Source organism: Schistocerca cancellata, chromosome 1, assembly GCF_023864275.1.
Source record: "Schistocerca cancellata isolate TAMUIC-IGC-003103 chromosome 1, iqSchCanc2.1, whole genome shotgun sequence".
Taxonomy (NCBI): Eukaryota; Metazoa; Arthropoda; class Insecta; order Orthoptera; family Acrididae; genus Schistocerca; species Schistocerca cancellata.
Genome location: NC_064626.1, coordinates 290433334 through 290451785, shown reverse-complemented (window position 1 = coordinate 290451785; position 18452 = coordinate 290433334). Strand labels below are relative to the sequence as shown.

The following is an 18452-nucleotide window of genomic DNA, read 5'->3' as shown; positions in this document are numbered from 1 at the left end:
ATTTTTCTTACAACCTACTTAAAGTAGCTTTCAAACTACATAAATGGATGTGTAATAAAGCTGGTTTCTGAAATCGCCTTTTCGGAAAATAAGCTGTACACAGTGTGCTGGCTGAGTGCTTTCAAAAAACGTAACCAAAATATCGAAACATTGATTGTTGGTGGTGCTATTTATTTGAGTTACATTTATTTTATGTTTTAAATTATTTAACGTTTTCCACTCATTTTTTGTTATTGTTTACCATTTCATATACATGAACTTTATTAATTGAAAATAACTCATTATGATACAAAATAACTGAAACAATGATCTGTAAACAATGCTTAACATATAAAATTTTATTACCCGAAGCACATAAAATGAAAGAAATTTCTTCACATAATTTGCATAGTGGAGAACAAAGTTAAGCAGGATTTCAAATTGTAACAGGTGATCTTCTAAATATCCTGATTTGTATCAGGTGTATATGATTACAATGGTAAGCGTTGGTGAAAATAATTATGTACTAGTGACTACAGCTTATTTGTATCGATTCTCAAGCGGAGATTAACACGAAAGTCATTAAACAGAAGTACACTGAAGAGCCAAAGAACTGGTACGCCTGCCTAATATCGTAGAGGACTCCCGCTAGCAAGCAGAAGTGCCGCAACACGGCGTGGCATGGACTCGACTAATTTCTGAACTAGTGCTGGAGGGAATTGATACCATGAATCCTGCAAGGCTTTCCATAAATCAGTAAGAGTACAACGGGGTGGAGATCTCTTCTGAACAGCACGTTGCAAGGCATCCAAGATCTGCTCAATAATTTTCATGTCTTTAGAGCTTGGTGGTAAGCGGAAGTGTTTAAACTCAGAAGAGTGTTCTGGAGTCACTCTGTAGCAATTATGGACGCGTGGGGTGTCGCATTGTTCTGCTGGACTTGCTCAAGTCTGTCGGGATGCGCAATGGACATGAACGGATGAAGGTGATCAGACACAATACTTGCATATGTGTCACCTGTCAGACTCGTATCTAGACGTATTAGGAGTCCCATATCACTCCAACTACACGCGCCCCACACCATTACAGAGCCTCCACCAGCTTAAACAGTCCCCTGCTGACATGCAGGGTCCATGGATTCATGAAGTTGTCTCCATACCCGTACACGTCCATCTCCTCGATACAATTTTAAACGAGACTCGTCCGAAAAGGCAACATGTTTCCAGTCATCGACGGTCCAATATCGACGTTGACGGATTCAGACGAGGCGTAAAGCTGTGTCGTGCAGTACTCAAGGGCACACTAGTGTGCCGTCGTTTCCGAAAGCCCCTATCGACGATGTTCCGTTGATTGGTTCGTTCGCCCACGCTTGTTGGTGGCCCAACATTGAAATCTGGAGCAATTATCGAAAGGATTGCACTTCAGTCACGTTGAACGATTCTCTTCAGTCGTCGTTGATCCCGCTCCTGCTGGATCTTTTTCCGGCAGCAATGATGTCGAAGATTTGAGGTTTTACGGGATTCCTGATATTCACGGTACACTCGTGCAATGGTCATACGGGAAAATCACTCCTTCATCGCCACCCCGGAGATGGTATGTCCCATTGCTCGTGCACCGACTATAACGTCGCGTTCAAACTCACTTAAATCTTGATAACCTGCCTTTGTAGCAGCAGTAACCGATCTAACAGCTGCCCCAGACACTTGTCTTATAACAGGAGTTGTTACCGCAGCGCCGTATTCTGCCTGTTTTCATCTCTGTATCTGGATACACGTGTCTATACGAGTTTCTTCGGCGCTTCAGTGTAGATCTGAAAATCTTCTCTCCGAGTCCTTCGAACAAAAAAATTGATGTAAAACGTAAACAATTCAAAACAGAAAACAAGTAAAATAACTACACTAATAATGAATATTTTGATATTTTAATTAGTTATGTTGAAAATAATCTGGCAACATATTGTGTACAGATTTTAGGAAAACGGCATTTCAGAAACTAACTTCGTTACACATTGAGGCATGTAGCTTGTCAGCTTCTTTAGTTTGTTGTAACAAACGTTCTCTTTTTCGAAAGTAATGTTTGTGAGGTATTTTCCAAGATTTCAAATTTTTACAAAAATAATTATACAGTTTTCAAGAACGTTAATTACTTCTAAACTTCTATATGAGATATTCTTGTTTCTTTGTTTCACTGGTGCCACGTCCCGCGCTCACGCAGGGTCGGCATTGTTAGGAACGGATTTGGCAAGGTTAGTGTAAAGGGGTGGCCCGATGCCCATCCTGCCGCCACCCCGTACCCTCCGGGACGGAATGACTGTGCCCCTACTGTCTGCGTCGAGCGTAATTAATGGAATAGTGCGAGCATGTTCAGATGTCCGCGAGTCGTGTAACTGAGGCGGAACGTGGGGACCAGCCTGGTATTCACCTAGTGGGACGTGGAAAACCGCCTAAAAACCACATCCAGGCTGGCCGACACACCGGCCCTCATCATTAATCCGCTGGGCGGATTCGATCCGGGGCCGGCGCGCCTACCCGGGTACAGGAAGCAGCGCGTTAGCGCTCTCGGCTACCCTGGCGGGAGATATATATATATATATATATATATATATATATATATATATATATATATATATTTTTTTGAAACAATGATATATACAGGGTGAAAAATATTTAAACCGACAAAGTCTGGGAGGTTGTAGGGGACATCAAAACAAATGTTTTTCCCTAATGTCATTTTTTTCTATGAGGAGTATTTAAACCAGTAGAGGAAGATTTCTCTGGCAACAAATTAAACCAACAAAAAAGTCCAAAGGGGACATATCTGGGGATCGAGCAGGCCACGGTACAGGACCACCTCTGCCAATCCACGTTTCTGGGAACCGTCGGTCCAGAAATAGACGCACACGACGACTGAAATGTGCCGGCGCCCCGTCATGTTGGAGCCACATGCGTTGTCTTGTAGGGAGCGGGACGTTTTCCAGTAATTCTGGCAATGCTCTGGTGAGAATTGTAATAGTGCCTGCCATTTAATGGCCTAGATAGCAGATAAGGCCCAGTTAAACAGTCCCCAACAACACCGACCCACACATTAACAAAGAACCGCACTTGATGAGCGCTAGTAACTGTGACATGTGGGATACCCTCACTCCAAATATGCGAATTGTGCATGTTGAAGAGTCCATCACGCTCGAACGTTGCTTCCTCGGTAAACAACACAGAGTATGGAAATGTAGAATGCATTTCATAGTGTTCCAGGTACCACTGCGAAAATTGTGCTCTGGGTGGATGGATAATCAACTGGTTCCGGGTTGTGGACACGCTGTAAGTGAAATGGACGTAACGATTGCTCTCGAAGGACTGTTCTTACATTCGTCTGATTCGTTCTCATGTTAGATGCAATTGCACGAGTGCTGATTGAAGGATCCCACTCCACATGCTGCAAGACAGCTTCCTCAAATTGCAACGTTCTTACCGTGCGACGGCGTTCCTGTCCAGGTAATCTGCTAAATGACCCGCTCTCACGCAGACGTTGGTAAACAGCAGCAAAGGTCGTATGATGCGGGATACGGCGATTAGGATATTATTGTTGATAAACCCGCTGTGCAGCTCGTCCGTTGTGGTGCGCTACGTAGTACGCACCAACCGTATCAGCGTACTCACTCCAGGTGTATCGCTCTATTGGTAAACAGAGACAATGCACTACTACACTGGTGGACAGCAGTTTCCTACAACTGAAGATCCTAATACGGCCTCTAACAACTGAAGAGCGTAATACGACCTCCAGCGGTTTAAATAATCCTCATAGGAAAAAAATGACATTAGGGTAAAATATTTGTTTTGTTGTCCCCTACAACCGCCCAGAGTTTGTCGGTTTAAATACTTTTCACCCTGTATATACAGGGTGTTACAAAAAGGTACGGCCAAACTTTCAGGTAACATTCCTCACACACAAATAAAGAAAAGATGTTATGTGGACAAGTGTCCGGAAACGCTTAATTTCCATGTTAGAGCTCATTTTAGTTACGGATGAGGCTTCATTTCAACGTGATCAAATTGTAAATTTTCACAATCAACATGTGTGGGTTGACGAGAATCCGCACACAATTGCGCAATCACGTCATCAACGCAGATTTTCTGTGAACGTTTGGGTGATGTCTTGATTGGGTGATGTCTTGATTGGGTGATGTCTTGATTGGGTGATGTCTTGATTGGGTGATGTCTTGATTGGGTGATGTCTTGATTGGGTGATGTCTTGATTGGGTGATGTCTTGATTGGGTGATGTCTTGATTGGGTGATGTCTTGATTGGGTGATGTCTTGATTGGGTGATGTCTTGATTGGGTGATGTCTTGATTGGGTGATGTCTTGATTGGGTGATGTCTTGATTGGGTGATGTCTTGATTGGGTGATGTCTTGATTGGGTGATGTCTTGATTGGGCGATGTCTTGATTGGGTGATGTCTTGATTGGGTGATGTCTTGATTGGGTGATGTCTTGATTGGGTGATGTCTTGATTGGGTGATGTCTTGATTGGGTGATGTCTTGATTGGGTGATGTCTTGATTGGGTGATGTCTTGATTGGGTGATGTCTTGATTGGGTGATGTCTTGATTGGGTGATGTCTTGATTGGGTGATGTCTTGATTGGGTGATGTCTTGATTGGGTGATGTCTTGATTGGGTGATGTCTTGATTGGGTGATGTCTTGATTGGGTGATGTCTTGATTGGGTGATGTCTTGATTGGGTGATGTCTTGATTGGGTGATGTCTTGATTGGGTGATGTCTTGATTGGGTGATGTCTTGATTGGGTGATGTCTTGATTGGGTGATGTCTTGATTGGGTGATGTCTTGATTGGGTGATGTCTTGATTGGGTGATGTCTTGATTGGGTGATGTCTTGATTGGGTGATGTCTTGATTGGGTGATGTCTTGATTGGGTGATGTCTTGATTGGGTGATGTCTTGATTGGGTGATGTCTTGATTGGGTGATGTCTTGATTGGGTGATGTCTTGATTGGGTGATGTCTTGATTGGGTGATGTCTTGATTGGGTGATGTCTTGATTGGGCCCCATGTTCTTCCACCTACGCTCAATGGAGCACGTTATCATGATTTCATACGGGATACTCTACCTGTGCTGCTAGAACATGTGCCTTTACAATTGCCGGCCGTGGTGGGCAAGCGGTTAAAGGCGTTACAGTCTGGAACCGCGCGGCCGCTACGGTCGCAGGTTCGAATCCTGCCTCGGGCATGGATGTGTGTGATGTCGTTAGGTTAGATAGGTTTAAGTAGTTCTAAGTTCTAGGGGACTGATGACCACAGCTGTTAAGTACCATAGTGCTCAGAGCCATTTGAACCATTTGAACCTTTACAAGTACGACACAACATGTGGTTCATGCACGATGGAGCTCCTGCACATTTCAGTTGAAGTGTTCGTACGCTTCTCAACAACAGATTCGGTGACCGATGGATTGGTAGAGGCGGACCAATTCCACGGCCTCCACGCTCTCCTGACCTCAACCCTCTTGACTTTCATTTATCGGAGCTTTTGAAAGCTCTTGTCTACGCAGCCCCGGTACCAAATGTAGAGACTCTTCGTGCTCGTATTGTGGACGGCTGTGATACAATACGCCATTCTCCAGGGCTGCATCAGCGCATCAGGGATACCATCCGACGGAGGGTGGATGCATGTATCCTCGCTAACGGAGGACATTTTGAACATTTCCTGTAACAAACTGTTTGAAGTCACGCTGGTACGTTCTGTTGCTGTGTGTTTCCATTCCATGATTAATGTGATTTGAAGAGAAGTAATAAAATGAGCTCTAACATCGAAAGTAAGCATTTCCGGACACATGTCCACATAACATATTTTCTTTCTTTGTGTGTGAGGAATGTTTCCTGAAAGTTTGGCCGTACCTTTTTGTAACACCCTGTATTTTCGAAGATGCTCTCTCCAAACCTACAGTGCCAAATTGCCTTTCGGGATGTTTCACCCCTTAAGTCAAATTGAGCACAAGCGAGAAAAAAAAATTACTCTGTCCCATCTCCACAAAAGTTTCATCACGATCGTTTATTGACACCTGGTTAGTAGAAATGTGTAACCGATTAGGTAACCGCAGATATCGAAAAGTTGAAAAAGCTCGTTTGTAACGGCGCGCAGAAACACACACACACACACACACACACACACACACACACACACACACACAAGATCATGTGGTCGAATACCTGTGCTAAACAGTAGTAGTAGTAGTAGTAGTGGGGACGCACGTTGAACCTGCGCAGGTGCCGGCTGCCGTACGAGGGTCCCGACCCGGAGTACTCGCTGCCGGCGGCGCTGGTCAACATGACGCTGCCCTGGGACGAGCGCGCCGACGCCTGGTCCTCCTGCCGACGCCTCGACGCCGACTTCGAGGCGGAGTATTTCGAGTACGGCGTGCCCTCGAACGTCTCCGTGCCCTGCGAGTCCTACGTCTACGACACCTCGCAGATTTCCAGCAGCGCGACCACCGACGTGAGTACCCCACTGATATCCGCGTACTATAGTGTCACGTAACTTAAAACACGCAACAACATATTTCAGAAGCTCTGTGGCACCACTTGGGGCTCCACAGCATCTACCTTAAGAACATCCGCACTTGGCTTGGTGTATCCAGTGGCAGAATACTGTGCCCCAGTGTGGCTCAACAGCAAACACACACACATGGTGGATAGCCAACTTAATGCAACAATGCGTATTATATCAGGCACAATCAGGCCAACTCCTACAGTGTGGCTGCCCGTTCTCAGTAACATAGCCCCTCCTAACCTGCGCCGTGAACACGCTCTGGTTAGAGAATTTCAAAAAATCATGACCAACCCTCAATTACAAATCCATGAAGATACTCAGGACATCCAAGGAAACCGACTCAGGTCTAAGCATCCTCCTCTAAAGACCGCACAGGCTCTGCACCAAACCAACTTTAAAATAAATGACCGATGGAAAGAGGAATGGGAGAGCAGAACAGCAGTAAACTGCCATGCATCTTTAGTAAACCAAAAGGATTTGATTGCCCTCGCAAAGTTTGGTCAACTCTTAATCGCATCAGAACCAACTGTGAGAGATGCGCCCACTCCGTAACAGATGGGGTAAACTTCCTTCGGCCGCTTGCGACTGTGGCGCTGAGAGACAGACGGTCAAACACATCGTGCAGGAATGCCCACTAAGGGCATACGAGGGTGACCCACAGGATTTCCTAATGGCGACCCAAGAGGCAATCGACTATTTATTATCTAAGCTGGACGTCTGCTTGTGATTGCTCTTCTGTGAGTGTAAATTTACAATTGGCGGTGTCCTTATATACAAACTGTTATTTATTGCTCTGTTTATACATATGTGATTTTTTTTAAAATCGTGTTGTTTCTGTAATGTTTACTGTGATGTTATGAGCCATACGCTAAATAAATAAATAAATAAATAATAGTGTCACGTGTTTTCCTGGTCTCAGCCGTTCGTGTGTCGTGTTGCAGTGGGACCTGGTGTGCGGCAGGGAGTGGCTGCGAGCGACAGCAGACGCGTGCGTGATGCTGGGAGTCCTGCTGGGAGCTGTGACGTTCGGAGCTCTGTCCGACAAGTGAGTGCGGCCGCTGCGCTGTACTGAAAGTCTGGACACGGCAGAGCGCTGTCTACGGCGTAGCGTCATCCACCGGCAACAGAGTCGCGTGCTCTCATTACGTGGGACACTGCTGGGATTTTTGAGTCTTTCAGGCACCAGCGTCATTATTTTGTTGAGGAAGTCCAAATTATAATCTCGTGCAGTGTATCGCGCAGTTACATTTTTCACATGTATATTCGATATAATATGAAGTATTTCCTGTTCGGTACATGGTGAAGCATGTGTATATCATTAATTGGGTGTTTAAATGTCATATCGGTTAATTCATACGGCATTCGGACATACTCCGGCTTTACCATCTGTTCGAAATAAGATTATGCAGTAGCAACGCATACGTGAGTCATTGACATTTCATCTTATCCAAATCGGTGACTGATTATGGTTGGTGCGTAAGTTCGTAGTTGGTTTTTTCACCTTGGTATTCCGGTTGCTACGCGGCTATTTATCGTCATTTTTTTGGTAGTTCACTGTTGCTCTTGCAGTCTACATATTGCTATTTTGTCATTTGCAGATAGCGGAGCTGTGGATACTAGAAAGTGGAATGCCAAGTGGAGAAATTGGAACATTTCCAACATATTTATCTGAATTCAATAGAGGGGTGACAGCAGCGGATGTAACCAGTAACATTTGTGCCACGTATGAGGATGTTGCCATTGGACAGACCACGGCAACAAACTGGGTTTCTCGATCGAGGAAGATCGTTTTAACATTAATGACTCTCCACGTTCAGGAAAACCTTCGGGGTTTGAAGAAGATCGCTTAAAAACGCATTAATCCTTATGATCCACGTCAGTATATTAGAGGACTGGTAAATGTGATAAACTGTGATCATTCCATCACCGTGCGACGTTTGCATGCAAAAGATTCAAAAACTGGGTGTATGGGTACCACATGTTCTAAGCGAAAACCATTTCTGCTTGCTGATCATCAATTCGCTCGTGAACACCACCTACCTCCCCTACTCTGTATCACTACTGGTGACGAGAAATGGTGTCTTTATGCTAGCATAAGAAAAAGAAAGGAACGGTTCAGGCCAAACAAAGCAGCGCAGTGGTCTACGCACATCCACAGAAGATAATGTTAAGCATCTGGCCAAACAGCGACTGTGTGTTGTACCACGAACTGCTTCCCCGAGATGTAACCATCACTGCTGACTTTTACTGTCAACAACTGTGACGTCTTGCAGAGGCAATCGAAGAACGACGGCCAGGAAGACTGCATCAAGCTACGCTGCTCCGCTATAACGACCGTCCGCATTGTGCTAGACTGATACAAAGCGCTATAAAGAAGTTGGGTTCAGAAGTCATTTCACACCCACCTTATTTACCCGATCTTGCGCCCCGAGATTTTCACGTTTTTCGCTCTCTATCGAACCACCTTCCTGGAACTTCCTTTCTGGAGAAAAATGCGCTCCAAGCATGGTTCAAAGAGTTTTTCACCTCAAAGTCACGTGATTTCTACTGTGGCGCAATCTGAAAGTTATCCCAGCGTTTGCAGGCTGTTGTAAATAGTGAAGGAGAATATATTATTGATGAATGAAGCCTCTGCTACGTGTATCTGCGTCCTTCAAATTCACGGAAAAACGCTGCGAACTTATTCACCAATCCAATAATTAAATCAACATAATGATTTTACCTGACTAACGTGCTTCAGCATCTTGTTAGGTATTTATTGTGTAAATACAACACCACTGGACTATGTAAGAGTGATCTAAATCGAAACGTTCGCTATCGAAAGACAATTTGTGTGTCGATAGTTTCCGTTACTATGATCTCCGATGATGTCGAGATCAAGCCACATCAAATGCAAGACTTCGCTTGTCAACAAGGAATTTTGGAATTAAGAAAAAGAGTATCGCAAGCAAGCATAATTGGCACGTTATTCACGCTCTTGATTACTGTTGTATTGGTGAATAAAACCTTCCGCACTGGCTGAGACGATACTTTCATTAATAAGTCACGACCGCTTTCGCAACATTGGAGATGCATCTTCAGGCGGTAGATTTAATTTTTTAAGTAGTAATGGCGCGGCAAAGGGAAAGCATAGAGACACGTCGCATCGTTCATCGTCAAGATTAAACCAACAGCACGCTAAAAGCGGTTTTTTAAAATTATTAATCTGACTGGATTCGCGCTGCACCATGCCGTAGACATCACAAAACTGTGCCGTCGTGCACACTACTATGATGTCTACGGCATGGTGCTGCGCGTTCCCGCTGAGTTTAATCATAGACAAACGCTTTTAGAGTGCTGTTGGTTTCATCTCGACATTAAACGGTGGGACTTCTTTCTAAGCATTCTTTTTGCTGCGTCATGACTGTTTGCAAAAATAAAAAGCTTGCCAATGAAGATGCATCTCCAATGATGAGAAACCAATTGTGACTCTTACTAAAAGTTTATCAGCCAGTGCGGAAGATTTCATTCACTATATGGAACTGTGGCTGCGGTTGCCCGATCCCTAAAATACACTCCTGGAAATGGAAAAAGAACACATTGACACCGGTGTGTCAGACCCACCATACTTGCTCCGGACACTGCGAGAGGGCTGTACAAGCAATGATCACACGCACGGCACAGCGGACACACCAGGAACCGCGGTGTTGGCCGTCGAATGGCGCTAGCTGCGCAGCATTTGTGCACCGCCGCCGTCAGTGTCAGCCAGTTTGCCGTGGCATACGGAGCTCCATCGCAGTCTTTAACACTGGTAGCATGTCGCGACAGCGTGGACGTGAACCGCATGTGCAGTTGACGGACTTTGAGCGAGGGCGTATAGTGGGCATGCGGGAGGCCGGGTGGACGTACCGCCGAATTGCTCAACACGTGGGGGCGTGAGGTCTCCACAGTACATCGATGTTGTCGCCAGTGGTCGGCGGAAGGTGCACGTGCCCGTCGACCTGGGACCGGACCGCAGCGACGCACGGATGCACGCCAAGACCGTAGGATCCTATGCAGTGCCGTAGGGGCCCGCACCGCCACTTCCCAGCAAATTAGGGACACTGTTGCTCCTGGGGTATTGGCGAGGACCATTCGCAACCGTCTCCATGAAGCTGGGCTACGGTCCCGGACACCGTTAGGCCGTCTTCCGCTCACGCCCCAACATCGTGCAGCCCGCCTCCAGTGGTGTCGCGACAGGCGTGAATGGAGGGACGAATGGAGACGTGTCTTCTTGAGCGATGAGAGTCGCTTCTGCCTTGGTGCCAATGATGGTCGTATGCGTGTTTGGCGCCGTGCAGGTGAGCGCCACAATCAGGACTGCATACGACCGAGGCACACAGGGCCAACACCCGGCATCATGGTGTGGGGAGCGATCTCCTACACTGGCCGTACACCACTGGTGATCGTCGAGGGGACACTGAATAGTGCACGGTACATCCAAACCGTCATCGAACCCATCGTTCTACCATTCCTAAACCGGCAAGGGAACTTGCTGTTCCAACAGGACAATGCACGTCCGCATGTATCCCGTGCCACCCAACGTGCTCTAGAAGGTGTAAGTCAACTACCCTGGCCAGCAAGATCTCCGGATCTGTCCCCCATTGAGCATGTTTGGGACTGGATGAAGCGTCGTCTCACGCGGTCTGCACGTCCAGCACGAACGCTGGTCCAACTGAGGCGCCAGGTGGAAATGGCATGGCAAGCCGTTCCACAGGACTACATCCAGCATCTCTACGATCGTCTCCATGGGAGAATAGCAGCCTGCATTGCTGCGAAAGGTGGATATACACTGTACTAGTGCCGACATTGTGCATGCTCTGTTGCCTGTGTCTATGTGCCTGTGGTTCTGTCAGTGTGATCATGTGATGTATCTGACCCCAGGAATGTGTCAATAAAGTTTCCCCTTCCTGGGACAATGAATTCACGGTGTTCTTATTTCAATTTCCAGGAGTGTATGTTCACTACTGTAACTACTATAAGTAGTGGCCACAGACATAGAGAAAAGGAAATTTAGTTTATGCTATAAACGATTTATTAATTTCCAGATCTCTGCATTTTCCCAAAAATTAGATGTATAAATTTGATTGCTGCACGAGTAGAACCGTAAACTCACGAAATTTGCATTCAGCACTCCACAAATGTTCTAAGAGTGCCCTTCTGGTTACACGACACACGTCCAGACGGTAGTCATCTTCCATCCATACCTTACGAAGCAACATCCTATAAATGGTCAGCACAGCAACCACGATGCATTCTTTATGCTGTTCCAGTGTTGCTGACAGTGGTGGTACGTAAATATGGCCCTTAATGGAACCCCAAAGGAAAAATGGCGCAACGCGTTAGGTCAAGTGACCTGGGGGGGCTAAGGAAACAGAGCCACGTCATATTCACCACTATGCCCATACCAAAAATGCGGAAGTTCGTCGTTAATAAAGCGACGAACACGGATGCTCCAGTGAGGGGTGCCCCGCCTTGATTGGAGATGAAATTCTCGATTTCAGCAGTCAGTTTGAAAAAAAAAAAAATACCGCAACAGCAATATGTTAAGGTGAGAGGTACCCATCACAGTCTAGTTGCAGAAGAAAAACGGCCCATATAGCGTCTTTCCCGAATCTCGTTCATGCGCCACAGTTTCACGAGGATGGGCGGCCGATGTGACCGAGCGGTTCTAGGCGCTTCAAGCCGGAACCGCGCGCCTGCAGCTGTCGCAGGTTCGAATCCTGCCTCGGGCATGGATGTGTGTGATGTCCTTAGGTTAGTTAGGTTTAAGTAGTTCTAAATCTAGGGGACTACCGAGCGTGGTGGCGCAGTGGTTAGACACTGGACTCGCATTCGGGAGGACGACGGTTCAATCCCGCGTCCGGCCATCCTGATTTAGGTTTTCCGTGACTTCCCTAAATCACTCCAGGCAAATGCCGGGATGGTTCCACTGACAGGGCACGGCCGACTTCCTTCCCCGTCCTTCCCTAATCCGATGAGACCGATGACCTCGCTGTCTGGTCTTCTTCCCCAAACAACCCAACCCTCTAGGGGACTGATGACCTCACATGCTAAGTCCCATAGCGGTTAGAGCCATTTGAGCCTTTTTTCATGAGGATATTCAGTATCCTTCACATTAAATACTGTGGCGATTACCTTTTCCAGATAAATGGGAGGTTGCTTCGTCACTAAATATCAACCTGGAGGCGAAATGTTCATCCTGAAGTGCTTGCTGTGTTGTGATGCAAAATTATAGGCACCGTCGCAAAATAATGTGCGTAGTTTGCTTGGGTATTCCAAGTCCGTAGCTTGCGCGGACCGTTTTTTTTTTTTTTTTTTTTTTTTTTTTTTTTTTTTTTTTTTTTGTTAGTATGTACGAAACTTATCCTCGCGCTCTGCACATGGCTTCTGGCACACTTGGTCGGCCACAAGGTTACTGTTTACAGACAACCAGTGTCCCTATATTGTCGATACCAATGCACAATGGTGTTTTTACATGGCCATTCTTTTCTGCAGTTCCTTTTCAATGCACACTGCACTCTTGTAACAGGTAAACATCTCGTAGAATCCAACACTCAAAACTTCTTTCTTGTTTTGGTGCCACATTGTCAAGGTACTGCACGGTAACGCAATCTGGGCAGCTGGGCAGTTTATGGTTCTATTCATGCGTCAGTCATATTCGTACTTGTAACACTGCGGAAAATGTAGAACGTAACTGAAGACTTTGTAGAGTCACGCTCCTGGTGACGCAGCCGTGAGACGAAACTACATTTGCAGGTACGGCCGTCGCAAGGTGTTCCTCGTGTCGCTGGTGCTGCAGGTGACCGCCGGCTTCATGGTGGCCGGTGCGCCAGAGTACTACTCGTTCGCCTTCATGCGGCTCATCATCGGTATGACGTCATCCGGCGTCTTCCTCGTCGCATACGTGCTCGGTTAGTACCTAGTAGTGCCTTATCTTACTAACACCAAAAATGATACAGTTTCTCTTATCTAATTCCAGCATTATCCTAAACAGTAAAATTAGTAGATCAAAGATAAGTTCCTCCTGTAGAGTGCCTTCCCTAATACAGTTTCACAAACAATCCGTACACGAGTATGAAATGAGGGATGTTATAGAGAATTTGGTTCTTTCCACTCAAATCACATCACGAAGTTGGGGCAGAGGACATGGAATACTTGAGAGGGGATCACCAGTCCCCACATTTGCCTGATAATCAAGGAAAACCTCCCAAAATCGTCTGTCAGAAACTGGGGATTGGAAGTTCTCGTTTTTTTTTTTTTTTTCAGATGGAACTATACGGTCCCAGAGATCTTTCTAGTTTCGAGCATCAATGATGTTTATATGAAGACTGAAGCGATGAACAAAAATTTGTACCAAGGCTGGGATTCGACCCCCCCGGGTCCCGTGCTCTACTAGACCGATGCGCTACACACGGCGCAACCCTGGCACAGTAGATTTGAACAACTGCACGGATTATTCTAGCGTGCCTCCCTCCTCAATACAAATTCCCATTCAGACATCAGCCCACTTTGGTGTTCTCCCTAAAATCAAACGCCATTGTTCGTTTCATTTGACCGAAGCACCTCTGCCTGCGATTCAGTCGGGGTCCCACTGTTCGGCCGATATTGAGGTGCTATTCCAATGCAGTTGCAATATTGTTTGAGCTTAGGAGAATACGAAAGTGGGCTCAGGCGTGAATGGAAATTTGGACTCAGAAGGGAGGTATGTTAAGGTAGTCCGTGCAGTTGTGGAAAGCCACTGTGACCCGTCGGCGTTGTGGTTAGCGCATCTGCTTGGTGAGCAGAAGACCTGGGTTCGATTTCTAGCCTTGTTACAAATTTTCATTTGTTGGTTCAGTCTACTTATATATGTCATACTGGAATAATTTTGAAACAACGGTGTGTTCCTCGAGCGAGTTGCTTTTGATTGTATTGACTTTTTTTTCAACAGTAGAATAACACAAATTACGTAGCGTCTAGAACAAATTACTGGTATGCTACTAAATCTGTTAGACAGTCAGAGAATGTGATGTCGGTAGTCCTCAAATAGGCGAAGCCTATTGTCTTAGTAGCGAAAAGACAAAACTCTCACGACGCTATAACTAACGATGTTTACAAGGTTTTGGTACGAAAAATTTATGGAAAGTGCGTAGATGTACCCAGACGTTGTGACAGATCTCTGACCAATGAGTTATCTTCATATGACAATTGTTGTACATTTAATAGAATGTGCAAACGTTACAAATGCTTGTCACAAAGTTTGTGCGGAAATATAGTATTCCTTATGCCATTTCGGTAACCTACCACGTGTTCTGAACTAACAGATGGCCTTCAAGTGCGAGTGCATATACTACTCAGAAACTGGTTACTTTTATAGAGAAAAATACTTCTTAAAGCTTACGTTAACACGATGAGAATAATCTCAGTAATTAAGAGATCCTACTGCTGATTAATAGAAGCTGTTTTCAAATCCCAGTCAAGCCACCCTGGTCATACAGGTTCTCCGAAAACCACTACAAGAGAGTGTCAAGGTACGTCCCTCAAACAGGCCACTATGGTAACTGTCAGTCGTTCTTCCATTCCTCTCACTTGCTTCTAGATGCCTCCAACTGAATTAGGGAGCGAAACAGACCAGTGGGACTGCGGTTCAAAACTCGCATAGAGTCATACAGATTTAAGGTTTCAATTACTTCCCTAAATCGACTGTGGCCAGTGTTGGGATGGTTCCTTTTTTGTCTCGGCTGGTAGCCTTCGCCTCCCTCGTGTTTCCCAAGTCTGTTCTCCGTGTCCAACGGCCTTTTCGTCGAATGGACGTTAAATATTGACCTTCATTTTCCAACTGACCTAGCACCTCGTCTTAAGATGGCATTGAACCCAATCTCTTTCCTTACTATCTGTAAATCTGACCTGGAATAAAAGGCGAATCCACTAGTTTCAAAACCAGTGATGGCGCAACAGTTCTGAATAAGCAAAATATGATTCAGCCCAGCCTTACCAGTCTTGGAGGAAAATTGGATTAATGCAGGCAACGCTGTGCGAGATTTGGATTCTTCTACAGCCGTGGAAATTTTACAATTTCTTGTATCAACAGCTAATTGGATGTACTGAAAAGTCTTCTAGAAGATACTGGACCAAAGCGTGCCGCCACCTGGACCAGCCATGGAAACAGGGAAGCCACTGTGCGGAGCAGACACTTTCTATCGCTGACCTGAGGGATGGACTCAAAACAGCGAGGTTTCTGATCGACTTTGAGTTCGGCGTTGACATACGGCGTTGCCAACTCGTGGAGGAGTGCCGTGCTGCAGCTACTGAGCGAGAGGCCACATCTTCGCCAGCCCACGCCGCGACTATCTCGATCCTGCAGTCGGTTGCCCGGTCTAAAGGGAGCGCCGGCATCGGTTGGTGTTGCAGCGATGGAGATGGTGGGGCCGAGCAAGCGGACGCTGGCGGGCGTCGGCTGCCAGACCTTCTTCACGCTGGGCTACATGCTGACCGCCGCGATCGCCTACTGCATCCGCGACTGGCGGCTGCTCCAGGTGGCGCTCACCGCGCCCGGCATCCTCTTCCTGTCCTACTGGTGGTGAGCTCCCTCACGTCTGCGTTTATCCCAACGTAGGGGGTGGACCGGGGCACGACAATGAGGATTCGTCGCTTCTCAGACTCGGTGGCTCAGTGGTAAAGTGCCAGACATATCCAAATGTCGCGGTTTCGATCCTCGTACAGCTCTAGGAATTTTGTCACCTTTTAGATCTTCCATCTCTGCCAGCGTTTGATAATGTTCCACCGTTGTTGGAGACCACGCTAGTCCCTTATGCATCTGGGTGGGTACGTCACTTCGAAGATCGGAGGAAGGCAATGGCATCCTACTTGCGATTGGACCAGGCCTTCTAAAGCGCTGTACTCTTCAAATAGAAAAAGATACTAACCTTGAAGTTACTTTGAGTACAAGACAGTATATATTCATCCCTATACGGTGCATACACGTCATAAAAATTCATGTACATATATGTTCCACATCTCCTCCTAAAGCATTGGACCAATTCAGCCAAACTTAGCACACGTCACGTACAATCTGGAAATAATTTCAATACGGCTAAGAACAACTTATCTATCAAAGGGGTGCGGGTGAGAAAGTAGCGTAACCAATGACGCGCGAATGCCCATACGTTATTCGTGCAGTATTTGACTAGCAACAAACATTACACGTAACTTCAAACCTGTACGAAACTTTCTCTTGATGAAAGGAAAAAATCTTTATCGGTTACTACATATTCTCTGTTAATGCAGTGAAACTGCCGCATCATAGATTACGGCCGGCCGCTGTGGCCGAGCGGTTCTAGGCGCTTCAGTCCGGAACCGCGCTGCTGCTACGGTCACAGGTTCGAATCCTGCCTCGGGCATGGATGTGTGTGATGTCCTTAGGTTAGTTAGGTTTAAGTAGTCTAGGGAACTGATGACCTCAGATGTTAAGTACCATAGTGCTTAGAGCCATTTGAACCATGCATTACTTTTAAATTTTATTACTTCCTCACTACCAACTCTATACGACACATACTTCTGGAGATACGACAAAAATCTTGAGCTGCATAAAAAGAAAACTGCAGGGCGAAATTAGCTAGAGATGCTGGTGAGATACGTGTACAATTACGTACTAAATATTTTAAATGTGCATGAAATATATTTGATATAGTCGTATGCGGACAAAGCCACAGGTAAACAGCTCATCCTAAGCCCCTGGAACGATTTAAATCAAATTTCGTACTCACATTAGTTACGATATGGAAAGGAATTCTGTGAGGGTAAGAACCACCAGCCTCCTACCGGGATGCGTGTGATAACGTGGTGAGAAAGGGGGGGGGGTTACACGGACTGACAGAAGGGGAAGGAGGAGAAGGATTTAGAGAGGGGGAGGAGTAGATGGGCAAACAGGAGGAGGAGGAGGAGGAGGAGGAGGAGGAGGAGGAGGAGGAGGACTACTGGAAGATTGGGATACATACGTATCCAGGCAATGCCAGTACTCAGCTAGTTGCAATAAATAGCAAAGTGAAGCAGGCATTTCTGTCTTTGAATGGTCTCCTTAAGGGCGTTGAAATATGATACCTGAATGTGGGTTCTTGTATGCATGATGTTTTTAAAAAGTTTCAGAAGACGACTACGTGAAAACTTGGGCGTACAGAAAGTACACACATCAGTGGATAGAGCTGTTCTCGAGGTTTTTGACTCACAAGTACTCATTATGGATACTGTGATGCGGTAAATGTCAATATGCGTGTAAAAGTCTTTGATGTCGCTGACACGAATTGTCTGGGATAGCGTGGCAGCAGCGGGTATGGAAATCTATTATTTGGCTTGCCTATCTGCAGACGTGAGCTAACTCAACGTAACAGTATGGAGCGGATGACTTGTCTAAATGTAATGAGATGCCTGCGCCCTAGTGCAACAACGCTATGGTACACATTACGAATCGAAAATTGGACAGATGATCTATCCACTGTATGTAGCATTTTTCTGTATGTCTTGTAGTTTCTGCGCAGTCGTTTTCTGGAACCCCGTTAATACTTATACATAACTCTTTATGTTAGCTCACAGTCTCATTTTATTGTATGAAGACAGGTTGCAATAAATGTCAGGATCGATCACTGAATTCACTCGACAACCTAATGTTGGCTTACAGTCCTTTGTCAACGGATCATAGGATCACATTTTTCCGAAACCTGCAACTGCCTCCCATTGGGACGTCATCCTCGAGCTCGACGACGCTGCAAACACCAAGGTGACGACGCATGCGAAAAATAGGTCACAGCTCAGAAGTTGGTGACGTTTAGGGTGGCTTAATGTGTCACCAATGTGGTAGCAATTTTCATCACTACTCTGCCCAACGCCACCGTGGATGTGTCAGACGGTGGGAGGCCGTCA

At 46.0% G+C, this 18452-nt stretch overlaps 1 protein-coding gene across 4 annotated transcripts in view; it reads left to right on the top strand.

The window, feature by feature from the left end:
- LOC126160382 (organic cation transporter protein-like) overlaps positions 1-18452 on the top strand; it is a 261617-nt gene that overhangs the window by 195928 nt on the left and 47237 nt on the right. For all 4 annotated transcript variants that reach the window (XM_049916919.1, XM_049916913.1, XM_049916927.1 and 1 more), the window contains exons 3-6: positions 6254-6482; positions 7478-7581; positions 13314-13468; positions 15948-16116. In XM_049916919.1, coding sequence (XP_049772876.1) covers positions 6254-6482; positions 7478-7581; positions 13314-13468; positions 15948-16116 — 657 coding nt within the window. The remainder of the gene's footprint in view (positions 1-6253; positions 6483-7477; positions 7582-13313; positions 13469-15947; positions 16117-18452) is intronic.